The sequence below is a fragment of the Oxyura jamaicensis genome, chromosome 10, assembly GCF_011077185.1.
Source record: "Oxyura jamaicensis isolate SHBP4307 breed ruddy duck chromosome 10, BPBGC_Ojam_1.0, whole genome shotgun sequence".
Lineage (NCBI taxonomy): Eukaryota > Metazoa > Chordata > Aves > Anseriformes > Anatidae > Oxyura > Oxyura jamaicensis.
The window spans coordinates 578031-599523 of NC_048902.1; the positions used below are offsets into that span (position 1 = coordinate 578031).

Sequence of the window (21493 nt, forward strand, 5' to 3'; positions counted from 1 at the left end):
ATCTTGAGGTCTCTTCCAACCTAGAAATTCTGTGATTCTGTGAAAAAGAAAGTGCAACAATCCTTGAAAAGACAATGTTGAGTGAAAAGTGAAGGAGGTCAGAGAGAACTGTGAAACTGTTGTCATTATAGCTAGCTGAAGAAAATGATGAGAAGTGGATGAAGACACTTCTGCTCCTGGAAAGTTCCACCATTAGTTTGATGGAATCAAGAGTAAAACATCCTCTACAGCAGATTTGTGGAGATAACATATTTGAAATAATTGCTGTTCTCTTTCTTTTCTTTCAGATGTCAATGAGTGTGCACTGGATCCCGGAAAATGCTCACCGGGCACGTGCCAGAACTTGGATGGGTCATTCAGATGCATTTGTCCTCCTGGATATGTCCTGCAAAATGACAAATGTGAAGGTGTGTATAGATCAATCCTTCATCTGTTTGTTTTTCTAGCTACTCGCTGTTGTTACCACTGTACTCTGCATCTAAACATGGGTAATGTTTATTCTTTGGTGGCAGAATACAGTTCTGAACTGTAGCAACTGATAAGTCACTTGCTTCTCAGAAAGTCTCACCCAGTTTTATTTGAACCTGAGCTACCTTATCATATCCCAAGAAAAATCTGATCCCAGGTTGTTTGGCTGATGGTACGTTGCTGAGGCATGCCCACTACATGAAGTTTCGAAAACTAACTGTAGATTTTGTGCCTGGATTTCTTATCCCTCTTTCTGTCTGTTCTATTGGCATTTGTGTTTTCAAATCTGTTAGATATCAGTGAAGATGTAAGGTTATATTTTATGTTGTACATCTGCCAGTGTAGATATTTTTATTTCTCATCTCTGTAATTAAATTTCTTACAGACATTGATGAGTGTGTGGAACAGCCAGAAATTTGTGCCCTGGGCACATGCAGCAACACACCAGGCAGTTTCAAATGCTTGTGTCCAGAAGGTTTTGTGTTGTCTTCCACAGGAAGGCGATGCCAAGGTAATTTCATTCTTATTTTTTGGCATTTCATTATTTGTTTTCTGTTATATTAAAGCCTTTTTAGCTGCCTGTTTCTAATATAATAAGGAGGCTCTGGACTCAAACAGTGTTTTTCACAAGAAAAACATGATAATTCTTCAGCTGTGGCCAGGTTCTGTCTTGCTCTAATGTCTGTTTGTCATTAAAGAGAATATAGCAATAAAAGAGGTGAAGATTATGTTAAATGCACCAGGTTAAGTGAGGAAATTATGTTGCCCTGCAGCCCTTTCTTGCACCCCTGGAAGAAATGTTGAGGCTACCTAGATTCTGTATAGACTGTGACATGTTTGACATGGTGTAGAAGCATGAACACAGGAGACTACTGCAGTGCAGTGCTACAAGCAGCATTTCCAAGTATAAGGCTGTTCTTAGCACTTATAAAATTCTATATAGCATTTGTTATACACTATTCCTCTACACAAATGTGTGGATCGAAAAAAGATCGATGGAAAACATTTGCAAGCAGTGTGGCATGGCTGATAAGCAACCATCTGCTTAAAAAAGTCTGAAGCTCCTTTTGGCTTCAGGCATTAGTACATACACTGTTCAGAGGCTAAACCCTGGGCACTGAGATAGGTTAAATGCTGAAAACTGAACATCCAGTAATTAAAAAACACAGGTTAGTTTATTCTGTGGATAAAGAATAAGCACTGCAAATTAGGGAGTGAGTTATTTTAAATACTTTGGAAATGATTAAATAGATATATCATTAAATGTCCTGTACACAGTGTGCACATTGGTAACCACTGATGAGTAAGACCTTTGCAAGGACATCTGTAGTTATGCTTGGCAGATAATGGTGATGCTTATTGACAACATAGTGAGTTCTTCACTTCACAGTGAGCTAAATGAATCTGTGGAACCTGCAGTAAACATTCATCCAGGTCTCCAAACAACCATGTAGTTTGGCACAGTTACTTGCCTCAACTTCAAGAAAGTACCATGGCTGTTTTTGTAGCTTGTATAAATGAGATTTCTTTACCCTGAGGGTTATTGTTCTCTCCAGGTAGGGAAAAACACTAAAACCCAAAAACACAAAAGAAACAAAATCACAAAAAATAATGCAGCTTTATCTTCTTTATAAAAATAGACCATTGTTTCATATGGAATATTAGAGGAAAATGCATACTTGTGTGAACAAATCTTAAGAACCGTGCTTCTCCCCATCCCCTGAAGATGATTGTTTTTTACAAGTATCTCAGGCCAAACAAACTTTTGTTTAAAACTTCCCATTACCTAGGACTTTTTTAAAGTCTGGACATTGCCCAGCATTGATGCTGCAGCCAGAAAACTGGATGAGCAGCTGCTTCCACAACTGGCCTGTTGCTGTTCCCCTGCCAAACCAGGGAGCTGCCAGCTCTCTGCCTGCTGGATGCTTATGGTCTGTGATCTCAGCCCTACTCCAGCATCCTTGTTACCCAGCTTAAAGGAGTAGAATGTAGTGCCACAGGGCCAGTTTTCTTTGTTGGGTGTACCTCTGAGAAGAATGTGAAAGGAAAGCACTATTGTACATTGCCCCTCAGTTTAATACTACACAGCGTTATCATTGCAAGTTTACTCAAATATTTTGACTTAAGTGATTCTTACTCATAATGAAATATAAATAAGTCAGTGTTTGGTTTTTACAAAGAGGAGTGAAGATAGGAAGGGAGTACGGCCCTACCATCTCTGCTGGACAAATGAGGAAATCTTTTCCTTTTCCCTGACTGAGATAGGACACTCTATCCCATAGCTTTCCTTTACTGGGATGGAAGGAGTCTCTCCCTCATCAGAGCGTTCCTATCAGAGCTTCTCCTGTCAGAGGCAATAATGGTCCTTGTTAAATTCAGATGGAATTTGGGTGCTTTGCTGGGGGGCTGTAGGGAGACCTCATGTAATTTTTCAACCAACTCCTCTAAGTGAAAACTGTGCCAAAGTTAGACTAATTGCACATAACAAGTTTTTCTCTATGCAGATCTGAGAGTGAGTTACTGCTTTACCAAATTTGAAGATGGAAAATGTTCTGTGCCGAAGTCCCGAAACCACTCCAAACAAGAGTGTTGCTGTGCCTTGAAAGGACAAGGGTGGGGAGATCCCTGTGAACTCTGCCCAGAGGAAGCAGATGGTGCGTTGTTGACTAGGTGACCTTAGTATCATGATAGCCTTTGAGAACTGAAAGAAGGTTGTGATTCTCATAAGAAGGAATTAAGAAAAATATTTTTCTAGAGGTGTTTAATCTTAAAAATCGCCATTGCTATCTCTAAGGTAGATGCCTTTGCAGTCTCAAGCATCTCTCAACCATATTCCATGTTTCCTTATAGGTTTATTAATATGATTAGGTGGTGAGTATTTTGTTTTGGAGGTGTCACATACTGCAGTAGGAAAGTAGTAGGCTGCATGTGGAAATACCTGCAAGATGCAAATGGAATTCTTCTAATTACAAGTACAGGAAGGGGTGCCATAAAGATGAAATCTAAATTAAAAACAAAACAAACAAACAAACAAAAACACAATAGAATTAGCTCCTCATCTGAACCACCATGTTACATTTTGTGACTTCACATTATTATTTTAAAAAATCTTTTTGGCAATCTTTTCAATGTGAATGACTTGCAAAAATAGCAGAGTATGACAAAACAGAGGCCCTTATGAAGAAAAGCCTTCCTGAACTGTTGCTAAAGAAATAATTTCTTTTGTGAGTATCCTCTATAAGACTGTGAGTAATTAAGCATCAAACAACTCATCAGGCCTTTGTACCATCATAGTGCAATTTGCTGAATGCACTTTAATTCATACTGACAAATGTGGTTAACAGCATTACTAGTTTCAGGAATACATTAATACAGTTCATTTTATTAATATGTCATGTAGATGTTTTGCAGACAATCCACACAAAAACCAAAGGAAAAAAAGAGAAATCAGATGTGCCAGTTGCAGTACTCCTTCTAGGCATAATGCCTGTGCAAATCTAATTCAGTTGCCCCAGAAGCATTGGAACCAGTCAACTGGAAAAGCATGATATACATCACATCATTTCCTTGAAATGTCAGCACATAACATTTTTTGCAGTCCAGGCTGCTCTCAAATGATGAGATCAAGGGCATTTTTCTCATCTTTTAAAAGAGAAATGACATTAACATATCTGAGTCTGGGAAATTTATGTCTTGGCATATTGTGGACAATGGAATTGGTTGTGATTTCTTTTGTTTTTGTTTTTTTTTAAATAAGTACTTGGTTGTTATCTTTGCATGTTCTCTACTGCATGCCATCTGATACAGGCTGGTAAAATCAAGCACATACACAAGTCTTTTTCTGAAGGCTTGGGCAATAGGTGGGTTTTGTGTAGCACAGGGCTAAGTTTCCCAATCAGAGAGCAGCAGCATGCCAGTCACTTTGTTATTTTCAGCGCAAGCATGCACCTATATTTTAGCTCAATTTTGTTAAACCTCAGCAAAGGTACACTAATGTATTTCAGCTAAAGAAAATATAACATCTGCTGTGGCTAAGATTGGATTTCACTGCTGAACTGTAAACCTCTTTGCAGCCTACTGCAATTTCAAAGGAAAGTTGTATCTTGTGAAGAGTTCTGAGCGTGGTTAGTAGAGAATAGATGCTCAGCAGTGTTTTGAGATGATTTGAATTACAGTCAAGCGTCCATCCATCTGCTCAAGATACAGTTTAGAGAAGAGAAGTAGAAGGCTAGTTTCAGTTTGAAAGACTTGTTGTTTTCTTGTGTGCATGCGCATGTCAGGCCTGAAAGTAGAGCTTATGAATCTGAAGAGCCTTTGTGATTACAAAATCCTCATTGTAATTTAGTCCAAAAGAGTGGAAATGTATGATTTCTTGTTTACTGTAATGCCCAGAATATATTAGGTGATTTGCATAGGTAAGGAACTACATGCCTTCTGCAACAAAAAATTGGGAACGACTCATTCTCTAAAGATTTACATCATTTTTAAATCTTTAAAAACTGCACAGAAAACCTTGTGGATTTAGAAACTGGTTGGTAACTTCACTCTAAGCTGAACACAGAAATTATACTCTTAGCCTACCTATAAAAAAGATAATTGCTACTAACTAGTAACTACATATGAGTTTGTATTTTGTTCAGAAAATGTAGGAAATCTTCAATTTACAATAAAAACGAATGCAGTCATTGGTACTGATACTTTTAAAGTGGAAATATTGTGTTATTTACTCCTTAAAGCAAGTTGAACAATGTTAATTATTCACAGGATTTTACATATATACACACTGAAGATCAGGTGGAATGTAAAGTAAGCATATAGTTTTCACATGAATATAAGTAAGTTATGCATTTTAAATTGTATATACTAAATTTCTGGCTCTGAGCCTGAGAAGGATGAATTGGAATTCGTGATTGCATAGCTTATGGCTAATGCTGATCTCCAAGACAGAATTTATCACATGCTTTGAACTTTTTTTTCTTTCCACAGAGGCATTCAGACAGATTTGTCCATTTGGAATTGGCATCCTTGTTGGACCTGGTGATGCAAGACTGGGTAAGTGCCTGAACTGCACGATGCTAATGCAGTTATTGTATCACTATGATATTTTCTACCCAAAAGCTATTCTCAGTTTCAATTGAGAATAACATCTCTGCAACTATTTCCAAATATTGGAAAAAAATTTTGGAAACTTCTATAATTCTTTTCATTTATTTATACCAATTTTAAATTCAAGCATGAATATGTCCTATGTCAGAAATTTAACTTTTAGAGTTAAAAAACCTGTGGCTTTTTAATTTAAGCTGGGGAAATTTACTAGGAAACTTCTAGAGAATGGATCACATAGCATACCTGCCTTTTTCTTACACAATATTGGTAGCCTGTTCAGAGGCTCCAGAAGTACAAACCACAGTTTCCCAAATGCCATCAGTACATTCTGTTCTCACCCAAGACATTTCAGCCTCACTGGAAAAAATTTTCATTTAAGGAGCACTGGATGACCACTATTTTTCATAGCTACTCCTCTCCCCATGCCCCCCCTGACAAATTTTTAATATGACATTTAGAATCAATTTATTTTTTGTGCTCTGAAAGCTAGCCTGTAAGCTGAATTCTATGCTCTCATCCTAGTAAATCAAAATTCAAATATTTGTATTTTTTTGTGATCTCGGGAATATTTCTTGCCAGAACAACATTGTTCTTTGGGAGAAGTCTAAAACCACATGAAGTAAACTGCTCTTAATGTGTTGTTTATATTTCTGGTTCAGATGTGGATGAGTGCCTTGATCCAGATAATTGTAAATTTGGGCAGTGTATCAACACAGATGGGTCTTTCCGCTGTGAATGTCCATATGGTTACATCCTACAGGAAACTCAATGCGTGGGTAAGTACAGCTGATTCATCTTCCATTTTAAAGAATCTGCTGAGTTGCTAAGAATGACATTAAAGACATAACGGATATATATTATTTTAATGTAGAGTTTCCATCCCTGCTGATGTTCAAAACCTGACTAGGCAGGGGCTGTGCAACCTGTTCCAAGTACGTCTTCCACTGGATGGGGGTTTGGCCAAGAAAACCTCTGGTGTTCTCAAATTATGCTAGAATTCTGTGACTGTAATTCTGTAACTTAAGCGAGTTCTTGGATTTTGTATTTTGGGTTTTTTTGGTTGCGTATTGATGACATAGAGTCTTACACCTTTTACTTGAGAATAGCTGTGCATTCTTGCCTTGATTTAATTGCTTGCAGATACTGATGAATGTGCTGTTGGAAATCCGTGCGGAAATGGAACTTGCAGGAATGTAGTGGGAGGTTTTGAATGCACCTGTGTTGATGGATTTGAGCCTGGACCAATGATGACGTGTGAAGGTGAGACTCCCACGTGTAAAGGACAGTCATTGCAGTTGTGTGCTGAAACAGTTTCCTGATTTCAGAAACAACTGAGGAGAGTAAAAGCAGCTTAAAAAGAAAAATACAGACGTTTGGAGCAATGCATCTTTATCTGAAAATGGAAAGCAAGTTTCTCCTTCCTGTACCCACCTTGAACTGAACCTTTTTCTAATTGGAGATTGGGTGAACAGGCTTTCAGGTGTTATCTACTAAAGGACTGCCCAGAAGGGAGCATTTGGGAGTATGGTCTCTCCAGAACAGCCCCCAGAAATGCTGTTTATTGTCTCTATGGCTTTTTCTCACCTCCCAGATGACCCCTGATTGAAGAGAGACTGTCAGTGATTTCTGAAATGTTAAGCAAAGGTGAAAGTAGAAAACGGACTGCTTGTTTTTTTGATTTGTTTTGTTTGTTTTTTTAAGGAAAGAAAGGGAGCAAATGGACAACGTAAACACAGTACCATATAAAATCACTGTGGTACCCCTACACTGAACATTTTTTGTGCTTTGGTCTCTCATTTCAGACATTAAAAAGTGAAAGTGCACAAAGAAGGGAGGAATAAGGAAGATCAGGGTTATAGAAGGAGCACACGGAAAATTACTTAGACTAGAACATTTCAGTGTGGTAAATGTGATTAAATGATTTATATTTATAAAGCCACAACTGGTGAAGATACCAGAACTAGAAGGAACATGTTAGACAAACCAAAGCAAACATTCTTATATGCATAGTACTTACTTAAGTAGTGGAACTCTTTTGCTGCAGAGCATAAGTGAAGCCACAAGTATAAATTGATCCTGAAAGAGTTTGCACAAATTTGTGTGGTAATCCATCAGTGGAAATTAAGCTTGATAGTTTGGATGTGGCTTTTGGCTGTGGAAATCCTTAAACTGAGAGGCTGTATCAGGGTAAAGATCTCTGCATGCCTGGTACAAGTTTTGTTTTCAATACTCTTCCCCTCCGTTATAGTCAGAGAGAAGAATGTCCTAGGACATTCTGACACTGTCATCTGACCTGACACAGCTGTTCTTAAATTATCTGCCACCATCTAGTTGTTTGCAAACTCATACAAAAGAATGTTTCTATCTTTATGTCAGCTCATGTTAGTTTTATATACAGTTAGAGCTTCATTCACTTCCCTGTGGAATTTGGTTCAAAGCTCAAATTGCAGAGGAGGAGTTAGCAAGTGCATAAACATCATTATGTAGCAGTAATTACTCTAGTAGCCCAGAGCATATGTAAATGCACTTCAAAATCATGTTTTTAGTGAGAATATTGTTTTATGGAATTCAGTGTATGAAGAATTTGAAATAACCCATCATAAAAATTGAGCCTAGAAGTGGAAAAGATGCAATTTTAAGTTAGATGGTATTTTGGCAGCATAGATCTGGAAATTATTTCTATTGGCTGCTTGCTATTGAAGATATTGAAGCTTCAGGTAGCTTTTAAACATCCTAGCGTGTCTGGTGCCTGCTTCTATACAGAAGTGAGTAGAAATGTGGGTCCTCAACAATTAAAATTTAGCCCTTGCTAAACTGAGTTCTGTGGTATTGTCAGTAAATAAAACATACGTGTTCAAGTCTGCTACATATTGCAAAAGCATGTTTTCACTTCATATGGCGTTTGCTGCTCTGAATCTAGATGTCAACGAGTGCATTCAGAACCCTCTGCTCTGTGCTTTCCGCTGTGTGAACACTTATGGATCCTATGAGTGCAAGTGCCCCACAGGGTATGTTCTGCGAGAGGACCGGAGAATGTGCAGAGGTAAAACTCCTACCAGATTCTCACAGTTACAAGATAATGATTTCAGGTTCCTACAGGGGTAGGGCTCTGACTCACTGCAGTAGTGGTACAGAGTTTTAATCCCAGGAACTGAGTCAGAAGGAATTTGGGATGAAGTTCTATGGCTTGCAGTTTGCATTACACGGTGGATTGTATTAGCCCTATCCTGCCTGAAAACTTACACATCTACATAAAGTGAGGTCACTTCAGATGATACAGATTTGTCTTGCCCCAATAAAAAGGGCATGTGGGAGAACTGAATTTGCTCTATGCTACATCTTGTATATAGTGTAGCATAATAAAAGTGTGTGTAGAGTTTGATTAGAATTAAAATTCCAAAGTCAGTTCACTGTTACGAATTTTCAGGAGCATTACTTTGTACAATAAAGTCTAAACTTTGTGTTTTAGATCAGGATGAGTGTGAAGAAGGCATTCATGACTGTGACTCAAAACAGATGGAGTGCAAAAACCTAATAGGTACCTATATGTGTATCTGTGGACCAGGTTATCAGCGCAGACCAGATGGGGAAGGCTGTATAGGTAAGTGTGAAGCGTTGAAGCTCTTGATACATACAGTTCCTCAGCAGAGTGGATGATTTTGGATTTAACAAAGTATTAAAGAACCCAAGAGAATTATGAAACTACATAGTGGATCCACCAGTGCTGAACAGCAAAGGGACGTGTATACAGGTGTTTACACATCTGGGCAATAAGTAGAAAATCTGGATGTGGCTGTCTTTACAATCTGTTTGTACTGCTGTTGATGAATTGCTCTTAGTGAAGAAAGCAGAGAATTGGACCCACTGCTGTGAGCTCGTTTATCTCTGTTAATGAGTGTAGATCCTGAATTATTTTAAAACTTTGGCTAGCATTAAGAAGTGCAGCTATAATTGTGAACAGTTTTGAAAACCAGTGAGGAGTATGTTGCAGAGAAAATTTAGTAACAAAATATATAATGTTGTGAGCTGGTCAGCTCTCTTTCGTCTGAAAATTAAAGAGAATTTTTATTAAAAAAAATAATATTTATGCAAGTTTAACAATGCAGAATGCCCAGCTTAAAAACTCCATATAAACTTCTCTAACCTTGTTTCAATCCAGTAGTAGACATGATTTTTCTCATATCATTTTGAAAACACAGATGAGAATGAATGTCAGACCAAACCTGGGATCTGTGAGAATGGCCGGTGTGTAAACACAGTGGGAGGTTACAGATGTGAATGCAATGAGGGATTCACTGTCAGTGACAGCCAGAAAGAATGCCTTGGTAAGTCTAACAGTAACACCCTAATGAACAATCACTTTGATAGCAGAAATTCCGTTTTCTGGGAGTCACTTTATCTGTGGTTGTTGGGTTTTTTTGGGGGGCACTCAGAGGTGACCCTCAGTTGAGGCTGTTTCACAGCTCAATGAGTTACTACATTTTGTGGAAGTACTCAGGAGCTTATACTTAGAAATGTAACAGTTAATAAGCATGTGTTTGAATTTACATTCCTTCTAGAAAGAGCCTTTTTAAGTAGGTGTCCTCCCGCAACTTCATTCTTCCCCTGCTAACTGCTTTGATTAGTCAGGTTGGGTTGGCTTGCTGTGCAAGCTGACTGTTTGGTGGTGTCAGTCAGCTTGGAATTGCTCTGCCTTTTCTTTGGTTCTGATTTTCAGCCAATCCTTCTTGTCTGGCATCAAACTGAAACGTATCTTTTTATGAGCATAATGTAACTTGTCTTCCACCTTTTGCTAAACTTCCTGTCTTCTTTGTTTCCCTTAGACATGTGCTCTCTTTCTTACTGCTGGTAGTCTTTCACTCTCAGTTCCACAGTCCCAGGGTGAAGTATGCCCTTTCTTTTATATTTCTAACTAAATTCCTAATATCTCATGACCCTCTGGAGGTCATCACCATTAGGATTCTCTGTGATGCACAATTTGTATTCCAGACAACAGGGAAGGCTACTGCTTCACTGAAGTCTTACAAAGTATGTGTCAAATCGGATCAAGCAACAGGAACTCTGTCACCAAGTCTGAATGCTGCTGTGATGGTGGCCGAGGCTGGGGGCCAAACTGCGAGGTCTGCCCCTTCCCAGGCACTGTGGCCTTTAAGAAGCTTTGTCCTCATGGTCGAGGATATATGTCTAACGGAGCAGGTACCAACTTACCTATTAAACACTATCTTATGCAATTTATTGAGTAGTAAATTAGAAAATTTTGCTTTTTGCATAGTTAAACATTGATTGACACATATTCAAATGGGAGTTTGTACGCTCACAATTGTTTGTGCTGTAGGTACAGATTAAGAACTTCTTGTGTTACATGTAAGTAAAGTGATGTTTGATTTATGGAGGCTAATAGAGATCAATTCCAGTTGTTTGCTTACACTTAAAGCTTGTGCACTGTACTTGGAAGTTACATTAATGATCCATTCCATATTATTCTACTTAATAGTTTTCCTTAATCTTTCCTTAATCTAATATTTCATTATTAATCTAATATTTCATTGTTCTATGTAGGGTGTTTTTTTTTTAATGTAGGGCCTTTTTATGTCAGATTGCAAGAATCTACTAGAACTTTACAAAATCAGCTCTTGATGATGTTCTCTTGTGAACTAACCTTCATTTAACTGCAGATATTGATGAGTGCAAGGTTATTCATGATGTCTGCCGTAATGGGGAATGCATCAATGAAAGGGGATCTTACCGTTGTCATTGCAATCTGGGCTACACTACAGACATAACCGGCACTCTTTGCATAGGTGGGTTTTTCATTATGCGGTATGTATATAAAATTTATTATGCTGTATATGTGTAAAGTTTATATATACAAAGTATGGCTTGTGGAAGGAAATACAAAAACTTTGAAAAAATGAGGAAATTAAAATGTCATTCCTTATGAGGTTTGGACCGTTTTAAAAAGCATCACGAATGTTGTGTGTCACAGTGGAGATACCTGTTTTTGCTTATTTTAGATCTGAATGAATGTAACGAGTCCCCCAAACCTTGCAATTTCATCTGCAAAAACACAGAGGGGAGCTTCCAGTGTTCATGTCCGAAAGGGTACATCCTTCAAGAAGATGGGAGAAGCTGCAAAGGTATATAAAAAACAAACAAAAAAACTGCAGAAATCCATACCAATCCAATAACATTTAAATGGTGTAAATAGCTTGTGCAGAATGTAACTCTTTGTTAATTTGCTTGAAGATTGGAACCACAGGCATTTTGCAGGTTGGTAGTAGCCAGTCTTTAAAGACTCCTGAACCAGTGGTATAAATGATTGGTCTTATGTTGGTAAGCATACTGATTTAAGCCATGTTTTTTGATGATAAATATATCTTTATGACTGCTAATTATAATAACTCTAATGATCTGCAATTCAAAGATGGATGTGGTTTGCAGTGCATTGTCCAGCATCAACAGAGTTTTAACCAACCACCTCTGCAGCATGCTGAGTAAGGGACAATGTTGCAGGAGAGATTTTGAAATGCTCACTATATTTTCATTTATTTCTATATCTTGTTACCAAAGCTCTGACTGAAACTGCACAAGTTTGAGCAGCAATTCTAAACTTGGCGTAGGAAATGATAGTATACTTTGTCATTAGTATTTAAATATTTATTTTGGAGTTATAGCATGCTTCAGTGCAATACCATTTTGCAATCTGCCACTGCTTTTGGTGAAGACAGTGGCTTTGCATTTGTTGACTGTATCTAGAGCAGGCATTTATTTTATAATAGCACCTTTCAGACAGATGAGAGTGATGTCTGTAGTCCTGCATTATCACAGACATTAGTATAGCTCTGAAGTCCCATCATAACATGGGGGGTTCTTTGTGAGAGGTATTGGAAGCCAGCATGAAAAGTGAGGTGTGGATTCAAAAGCCTTTATTTGATACTTTATTTATTTGCAATCTCTTCTGAGTCCAACTGAACTGTCACATCCTTGCCAGGGAAAATAAATGAAAGATATTTGTTTGTTTTTTAGATCTTGATGAATGTGCTACAAAGCAGCACAACTGTCAGTTCCTTTGTGTCAACACTATCGGGGGTTTTACTTGTAAATGCCCTCCTGGATTCACTCAGCACCATACAGCCTGCATTGGTAAGTGATGTGAGAATGTATTCAGATTTGGGATTTCTTACTGTTTCTTATTCCAGAAGCAAAGTAGCAAGAAGATGAAATAAGCTTCCTGGGAAACCAAATGGAAACAGGCCAGATTCTGATCCCAGGCACACAGAACAGAGGTGGAGGTCCTCCCTACCTTCCCTTGTTTTCATAAGCCATGTATTTGAATTTTGCATTTGCGGGAACTAGACAGTAAGACCACTGATTTGTAATTTTTGCCTTACCCTTTCTTACCCAAGGAGCAATAAAAATAAAAAATCAGTTCTTTTCCTGTAGTTCATTGCAGGCCCACATTAGACATCGCGTTGAGGCTCCTTTAAAAAATAAGCATGAAACGTGTATGTTTCTGCAGTCCTCCTTTAAACAGTTACACATTAGGTCTTTGGAAATGTCTCATGTCAAAGTAACACACTTTGTTTTCCTTCAGATAATAATGAATGTGCTACTGAAATCAACCTGTGTGGGGCAAAGGGTATTTGCCAGAATACACCAGGAAGTTTTGTTTGCGAATGTCAACGTGGCTTCTCACTAGATCAAACTGGGCTTAGCTGTGAAGGTAGGTACAACACATGGTGCATTTAATTTGGTCTCGTTTTCCTCCACATTCTTTCATCCTACTGTTATCCAAGGAGGGACATACAGAGTAAGCACCAAAACCTACAGGGTAAGCATGTACAGACTGAAGAGAGGGTGGGGTATAGAAGTTTACAACAATTTCCTTTAATGGGCCTGAATAAATAGATATATTGCAGGATGCTAGATAGCTGAAATCTTCTGAGGAGACTTTAATTTAGTCTGGAATGTTTTAGTTTAAGAACCATAAGTTCAGTGAACTTCTGTTGAATCCTGCCTGGATTTCTGAGGGGCTCACCAAGGACAGGAAGTCTTGCATCTCCAAGGTGACCTGCTGAGAAGAGTTCAAGGGCTGATGACTTTATTCCTCTGGGTCCCTAGAGCCTTTTACAGGAACAGGGTTTTGTTTGCTTTGAATAAAAGATATCCTGGGATTCCTGGGTTTGCTTAGGGGAAAGCAAGGAATTCTTTGCTGTGGAGATTAGGACCCTTAGGAAGGCCTTGTTGGTCTGACATACAAATGGAGACTTCTCTCTGCTCAACAGCAGAATGCAGTAGCTATGAAAATTGTGGCTGAATTTAATCTTTGGGTGGTTTTCTGCCCTAATTTACTTGATTTGGAGCCAGAAACCCAAACCTGAAAGGCCTGAAGTGGGTTCCCGTGCTGGTCAGGGTTTTGGAAGATCCTGGAATATACCTATACATACCTATGATTATTTGTAACATACTTTTCAAATATAGAATAATTTGAGCCTTTCTCCCAGAATTCAGAGTGTATCTCACCTTTTTAGATGTTGATGAATGCGATGGAAACCACCGGTGTCAGCATGGCTGCCAAAATATAATTGGAGGATACAGGTGTAGCTGTCCGCAAGGATATCTCCAGCATTACCAATGGAACCAATGTGTTGGCAAGTCACTTTTAAAAATTTATACATAGAAATGCATGTTACCTTTATTAGCAGCATGTGAAGGGCAGTAGAGCATTGAATGGGGCTCATACAAGCTCGTCTTGTGTAGGTAGCTGGAGATGTGTTTGGCCTCTTTGAGAACAAAGAGCTCCATAACTCTTTGTTTGGCTTTCTTTGCTTTCAGTACAATAGAAATGCTTGTTAGCACTGTGGTGCTCTAGGGAGGTCTCTGCTTCTCATTATGTTTGCTAAAATTCCTTACATTTTATGCAGCCCTTGCTGTGATATTTGCTTGCTTGTGCTCCAGCACTTAATGCCTGTTACGTACAAGAGAACAGGGGGGGAGCACAAACATAGGGTGGCCTTGAATAATAATTAAATTAGCAGATCTTAGGGTTAAATTAGAATCTAATAATTGTCATGAGAAAAAAATCAGACAAGCCTGTAATAAAGAACCTGCATTTTTAGTACTACTAATTCTGACTGTTGGAGGACATTGTGGATTGTGAAAAAGTGCAGCTCTTTAGTTTTGCAAGTCATCTTTGCTGTTTCCAAGTCTTCATGGGTGATAGCATTTAACTATGTGCATTTCCAGGTTGGTTTCCAGTCCAGGCCCACACTTTTATTCTTTTTTTTTTTTTTTTTTTTTTTTTTTTGAGACTATTGACTACTGTTTAGATTTCATACAAGGATTATCAGTTTCAAAATGCAAAGGTATGCCTGAAAGACAGACAGGCTTCAATCTTTGTGCAACAAATACTAATCACCAGACTTCACTAGGGAAAGTTAGGTTGGGTGCCACAACTGGGGACAGACTTGGCTGGCACTTCCACCGTCTTGGACATGGGGCAGTCCAGGCAGAAACCCAGCACTGCAGGGCAGGAGGTTTGGTTTCCTTGTGTGCTCATGGCACCTCTCCTTCCTGCTGGAGCTGAGCGTGACAGAGCTGCATGCGTTGGAGTGCAGAGCACCAGAGAGCAAGGCTGGTACCTGACAGCACAGCTCCCATAGAGTCCAAGGCTCCCATACATTTTTTTTCCTTTTTACATGTTTTTTTCTTCCACCGATCACCCAAAATACAGGAACTAGAGTTGGTAGTGTCCACACTCCATCTGCTGTGAAGCAAGGCAGAGTACATCTCATCTTGGTGCAGCAACACTGGCACAAACAAGTGCTTATGGTGTTGACTTAATTGCCATGAATTCAGCTGCGTTGGGTATGATATGGAGACATCATTCTAACTTAATGCCAAAGCTCCTCTGGGCTTTGGTGGCACAGAATGCAGCCCCAGGTTGTAATATATTGAGTTCTCCACATGTTCAAATCATAATGTCTGTAATTGTATGTGCTTAAAATACTTACCAAGATCTCCTGTGCATATCACAGGGGAAGAATTCACGTAATAGTTTTTTCTGTGACACTTCTTTCCTATTATTTGGCAAACCTCTGCAAACAGTTTGTGTCTTTTTAAACTTATTAAATAAAGTATTCAGGGACTTCTCATGTTGCTGCAACACATACTTAGATAATCACTGAAGAATGCTTTGGTTCCTCCCATGCCTTGTGCTGTGTGTGACTGCATCCTCTGCCCAGGCAATTCTGTAGTGCACCATGCCATAAATCACACTGCAAAAAGTAAAGGCACTGCTTTTAAACAAAGAAAGAACAGCCACGTTGTATGGGAAGAGACAATGATGCTCTGAATTAGTACTTCCTTCTCATATGGATGCTCAGGTCAGAGATGCTGGTCTGGGCTTGGTGTTTTATCTATGCAGAGTCTAGATGACATTTCTTATGCATGTGCACACGCACACAAGCATGCACAGTTGCTTTATCACAGAAAATGGAGAACAATAGCATTCAGAACATTTCAAAGCGATTTTGCCACATCAGAGAAAACGTTCAGACCAACTGCATTTAACAAATCATCCGTTTACAATAAGCAAGCTTGAGCCGATCTCAAACTCCTACAGTGCCACACTTGGGAAGTTTGGAAAAGCATTGTCTCAGTGGGGCAGTCCTTTGTATCAGCTGCTCTTATTTTCACTTTACTACTATTTCCTGCACCTTACCTGTATCTCATACTTAACTGCGTGTAGGGAGGGATTTTCAGTGCCTGGAAAAGGTGTCGGAGCCTAATTCCCTACTCTTGCCTTTCATGCTGAATAGAATTATCAACATGTGATTCCTAGACCAGATTGTCTGCTGTACAAAGTTTTATCCTTCTCAGTTGTTTCTGGAACAAAAAAGGTCCCTCCTCTGCTTCTCTGCTCAGCAACAGCTGATGTGGCATGAAACATCTAGAGCAGCCCAGCTGTTGGGCTGTGTGGCCATAGTCAGGGTGGGGCTGAGCCCCGTCCTCCTCCCTTCCTGCACGTCTCACAGGGCAGCAGGCTTAGCAAGTCAGGCACAGCCTTTCTGAAGGGGTAGCATGGGCTGGGCCTGAGTAACAGTTAACATGGTATGTTCTGCTTTCTTTCCAGATGAAAATGAATGTCTCAGTGCACACATTTGTGGAGGAGCATCTTGCCACAATACTTTGGGAAGCTATAAATGTATGTGCCCTACCGGATTTCAGTATGAACAGTTTAGTGGAGGTTGCCAAGATATCAATGAATGCGGTTCTGCACAAGCCCCATGCAGTTATGGTTGTTCAAATACTGAAGGTGGCTATGTCTGTGGATGTCCACCTGGTTACTTCAGAATAGGACAAGGGTAAGGGATTCTCATTTTAACCTAACAGACATAAAGGGGACATAACTCGCTCCCTTCTCTGTAGTGTGGCGCAGCAGAACCAGCGGGTTGTCACCACTGAAAGGTGGACAGGGTTGTGGAGGTGCTCAGGAGATGGATCCACCTGCCTGTTTTGAAGATGGGGGAAGGGAGAGCTAACAGAGAGAAGGGAGCTGTATAAGTTTAGTGTTTAAGGAAATTTCTCACAATTACAAAGTTCAATAATCTCTTTTAAGCTACTGTTTTCACTTCTCTCCTGCATACTCCATCAGCTAGCCAAGCTACCTGAGCTTGCCCCTTGGAAGCTCACATCTCTCACCATGATTTGTGGTGTACACTTATCTCTTTAAAAACAAACAAGCCCACCCCATCCCCCTCCAAATCCAAAGACAAATGATACTATACAGGAGGTTTCCGCCACTGATTGGAACAACAATTTTGTATGCTCTTATGTTCCTGCATGTTCCATATTCTTATCTGTGTTCCATATTAATTATTTCTTAAATAAATGTCTCCCTTATCAAGGAAACCAATCTTCACTTGCCCCAGTGGGAGTGTTAGGGCTGTGCATCATGTAGGACCAAGCACTCAAATGGAAAGCAGAAAGATCGTGGCTTAAATTTTAGAGGTGACTAAAAGTTTGGGATACTCAGTTGGCCTACATTATGGAAGACCCCAATTCTCAGATTTTTCAGCAGTTCCTGAAAATTGGTTTATTTTAATATGTTTCAGGTTGGATGATAGAAATAACTAAAAACTTCTCAGAGCCTAAACCTGAGTTTTAAAAACTGTTTACTATTGGCAGGTCTCTCTTAGGCAAAGCCTCTTGAAGACAGAGTCTTGAAATGAAAGAGGCAGTTGCACTGTGATTCAGTGAGAATTTCGCCTGTTGAATTTAGCAGATTTTTTTTTTTTTTTCTGGGAAATGAGTGCAACATAATTGCTTATTATTTGTATTCACAGTCCCCAAATTTAGCTTTTGATAAGATATGTCTCTCACTGGAATTAATTTTGGATTTCTTCCTTCCTCAGACACTGTGTTTCTGGAGTGGGGCTAGGCAAAGGTCAAGGACAAGAGCTTTCACTCAGTGGAGAAGTAGATGACAACTCGCTCTCTCCAGAAGCTTGCTATGAATGTAAAATCAATGGCTATCCCAAGAGAGGAAGGAAGCGCAGAAGCACTAATGAAACTGCAAATGAAGCAGAGGTAATTGACCCTTTTCAAGGGGAAGGGGTTTGGTGTTATCTTGTGAAAGGCAATCTTAGAAGGACGTGGGCCAAGAAACAATCCCACAGGAAAAAAATATACCCTAAAGTAGACGGAAGAGCTGGTTTTGGACTACAGGGGGTGGGGGGGGGGGCTCTGAAATTGTTCACTGTCACTAGGCTAAGGTCATCCTCTGCAACCCTCACCTTTACCTTTCACGTCAAACAGTAAAACAACCCACCCAGCTATCTATAGAGGGTAATGCACTCCCCAGCAAAGCAGGCTCTTGATGTCAGAGGATGGCAGATAGGTAAAAAATTTGTGTGACCTTGTGGCCAGGAAGGCAGCACTATTGGTCAGGGTGTGGACCCCACCTAGCAGGACCTGTCACCATAGGCCTTCCTGGGGCTTGTCCACACCTTTGCAGTCGCTCAAGCTGGGCTGCCAGCCCATGAATGAAGCTGTCAGTGGGGTCACTCGTGGTGCTCGCTGCTGGCCCCAGTGGAAGGACAGGAGGCTGAGCTTCAACTGCCATCACTAGGAAGTCACTGGGGACAGTGGCAGGTTTCCATTTGCCTCTGAGTGGGTAACTGTGTCAGTGAAATGCTTAAAATCTATTGTGCTCACCCAGCCCCACTCCTTCCTAGCTGTTGTCATTGTTTTTTATCAAACAAAAGTTAGTGAGTGGTTTCAATACCCACATTTATATCTGGGTGAAGACTGGTCTGCTATGTGACAAGTGACGTGTTGTCTTTATTATGAAGAACAGGCACCCTTTTTCATTCATCCTGTAGGGAGATATTTTTCTTTAGTTCTTAGAAAACATTTCTCAAAATGGGATTAAAATAAAGTAAATCCTTCACCAAACTCCCTCTGCTGGGGTTTGCTCTGGATTGATCACAGCAGTGAAACAAAGTGGCGGAGGTGGTTGTAATGCTGTTTGTTCTTCAGTTGGGTTTGCTGCACAGTTCTCCAGAAGACTGTGTGCTCCCAGCACCACCCCTCCCAGTGTGAGCGCAGAAGTTGTGGCAAAAGCATGATCCTACAACGTGTCATGTTACTGTAGTCTCTTGAGCAAAACTCCCTGCATTACCTGAGGAGTGCCACGTTGGCTTACTTTAACTTCTTGTAATATAAGGTCAGAAATTTCTGCTTGAGTCATCCAGTGCACTGTCCCACTCAGGTCATTAGATGTAAACTTTGTTCACACTAATTATACTTAGACTTTACAAACAGTAAACAGCTTGCAGAAGTGTTCACAGTCATTGGATGTCCCAGTTCTTCATCCTTTCTATGGTGACAATGACGTTAAAGGTGACGGGACCTGCCTTGATCTGGCCAGAGAAGCAGCAGGTCATGGCAGGTCTCAACTGTGTAGGTAAAAGTATGTGTCTGTGTGCGCAAACGCGTGTCTTCCATTCAAAATATAACCAAGAGACTGCACACTCGTGTAAAATGATGTCACACCATCACTACCCTGAGCTGTCATATGTACTCTGCTTGTGTGCATATGCCGAAGAGCTTGCTTTTCCACATGTGAATACAGGGGATTCGGGAGCCAGCAAGCCGTTTCCATTAAGTGCTCAGTGAGTGGCTCTGCTAACACGGGAAGGCAGGAGAGTGCTTTTGCCCTGAAGAGTGGACACTTGACTGTACTTTATTCTGACAACTCCTAAGACCCCAAGAGTGGTTTAGACAGATGATGTTACAGAATGTCCTTTTAAAAGTTATTTCATTAGTAACAGATGCACTGGGTAAGAACTATGCACATAGGTGCCTGTGAAACATTGACAAAGCCGACTGACGTTGTTTGTTCTTGTGCAGGATCAGCAAGAGCTGGAGCCCCCGATCAGCCTCGCCAGCTGGGATATTGAGAAAGCAGCAGTCTTTTCTATCAACATCTCCGAGCTCACTAACAAAGATCGCATCCTGAAACTGCTTCCTGCCCTCACAACACTGACAAACCATAACCGATATTTAATTGACTCCGGAAATGAAGGTGGTTTCTTTAGAATTAATAAGAAGGACGGGATAAGTTACCTTCATTTCACAAAGAAGAAGCCAGTGCCTGGAAACTATTCATTACAAATCAGTAGTATTCCACTCTATAAAAAGAAGGAACTTAACCAGCTTGAAGAGAAACATGACAAAGACTACCTCAGTGGTGAGCTGGGAGATAATCTGAAAATGAAAATTCAGATATTGCTTCATTAATTCATCAACCAAAGACCAAATAATAAAACCAAAGATAGATAGGTAGGACTGAATATTCCTCCCAATCAGATTCTCCATATCATAGGTACAATCTTACATGAGTACATTTGTATGAACGAGCACTATTATATTATTACATAAACAAGGTACAGGATGAATACCCTAGCTCAAAACAACCACTTTCTCAGGCTTTTAACTGTAGCTGAGCTACCTTGATATGTTGAATCTTGAAAACTGGGACTTTAACCATTGGAAGTTGGCCACTGATGCTGAGACACATCATCATTTCAGCAGAGGTACAAGAATGTGCTTTCAACTGATGGACAGCTCTATTTTTGTAATTCTTAAACTTCGCTTCTCCAACTACAACTTACTAGGTCAGCCATTTATGATATCCATTTGGTGCTAGTAAATTTTCAACCTAGATTTATAAATGCACTGTAATATTTACACAACTTAGAAGCCAAAATTGCCATTATTCTGTCTAAATACTTCAATCAACCAAAGTTAGCTCAGTAGTTTATCTCAGTTATGCCTATAATACATTACATGTAAATTAAGTGTGTGTATACTGTAATCATGCTATTTTTATCAATGAAGCATTTGTAAACTAGATAAATAATACCCTTAATGTGAGGGTTTGTAATGGTGCTTATAAGACCAACTACTTGTTAACTGTATACACAAACCTGATGATAAAGTTTCTGTGACTTGCCAAAATGCACTGAGGTCAGTAGGGACCATTAAACATTCTCAAAAGTCAGATGACAATCAGTGCCATCCTACACCATGACATTATGTAATGTGTTAAGAGTACCCATAGTCATTCATATCAACAAGGGTTCAATGTCATAAATGTCACAATAAAACAGTTTTTTTTTTAGTTTATTCTGTGGCCTTGTGTTCTTGCTAAAAGTATGGTAAACTGAGTTCTTACATTTCAGGCATTTTTGGTAGGGTTGGTTGTGTATCTGTGCACAGGCGATTTCTTCTTGAAGGCAGGCTGCTATCATTTGTTCATTCTTCGTGCAAAGGAAGAACGGAAGAAATACAGAAACCTTCACAAATCTAAGTAGCAGTGGAACTCTGTAAAATAATTGTGTGGCTCCAAAAA

General features: G+C 39.7%; 1 protein-coding gene across 8 annotated transcripts in view; it reads left to right on the forward strand.

Moving 5' to 3' along the window:
• The window catches only part of FBN1 (fibrillin 1), a 159182-nt gene extending 137915 nt beyond the window's left edge, over positions 1 to 21267 (forward strand). For 5 of the 8 annotated variants that reach the window (XM_035335524.1, XM_035335526.1, XM_035335529.1 and 2 more), the window contains 18 exons: positions 288 to 407; positions 854 to 979; positions 2973 to 3122; positions 5455 to 5520; positions 6234 to 6350; positions 6715 to 6834; positions 8495 to 8617; positions 9044 to 9175; positions 9774 to 9899; positions 10564 to 10770; positions 11250 to 11375; positions 11589 to 11711; positions 12601 to 12717; positions 13169 to 13297; positions 14106 to 14225; positions 16709 to 16940; positions 17991 to 18165; positions 19990 to 21267. In XM_035335524.1, coding sequence (XP_035191415.1) covers positions 288 to 407; positions 854 to 979; positions 2973 to 3122; positions 5455 to 5520; positions 6234 to 6350; positions 6715 to 6834; positions 8495 to 8617; positions 9044 to 9175; positions 9774 to 9899; positions 10564 to 10770; positions 11250 to 11375; positions 11589 to 11711; positions 12601 to 12717; positions 13169 to 13297; positions 14106 to 14225; positions 16709 to 16940; positions 17991 to 18165; positions 19990 to 20379 — 2699 coding nt within the window. In that variant the 3' untranslated portion in view covers positions 20380 to 21267. Of the gene's footprint in view, positions 1 to 287; positions 408 to 853; positions 980 to 2972; positions 3123 to 5454; positions 5521 to 6233; positions 6351 to 6714; positions 6835 to 8494; positions 8618 to 9043; positions 9176 to 9773; positions 9900 to 10397; positions 10461 to 10563; positions 10771 to 11249; positions 11376 to 11588; positions 11712 to 12600; positions 12718 to 13168; positions 13298 to 14105; positions 14226 to 16708; positions 16941 to 17990; positions 18166 to 19989 lie in introns of those variants that run through there. The other 3 variants (XM_035335530.1, XM_035335532.1, XM_035335528.1) reach the window with 3 other exon arrangements.
• The last annotated feature ends 226 nt before the right edge of the window (positions 21268 to 21493 follow it).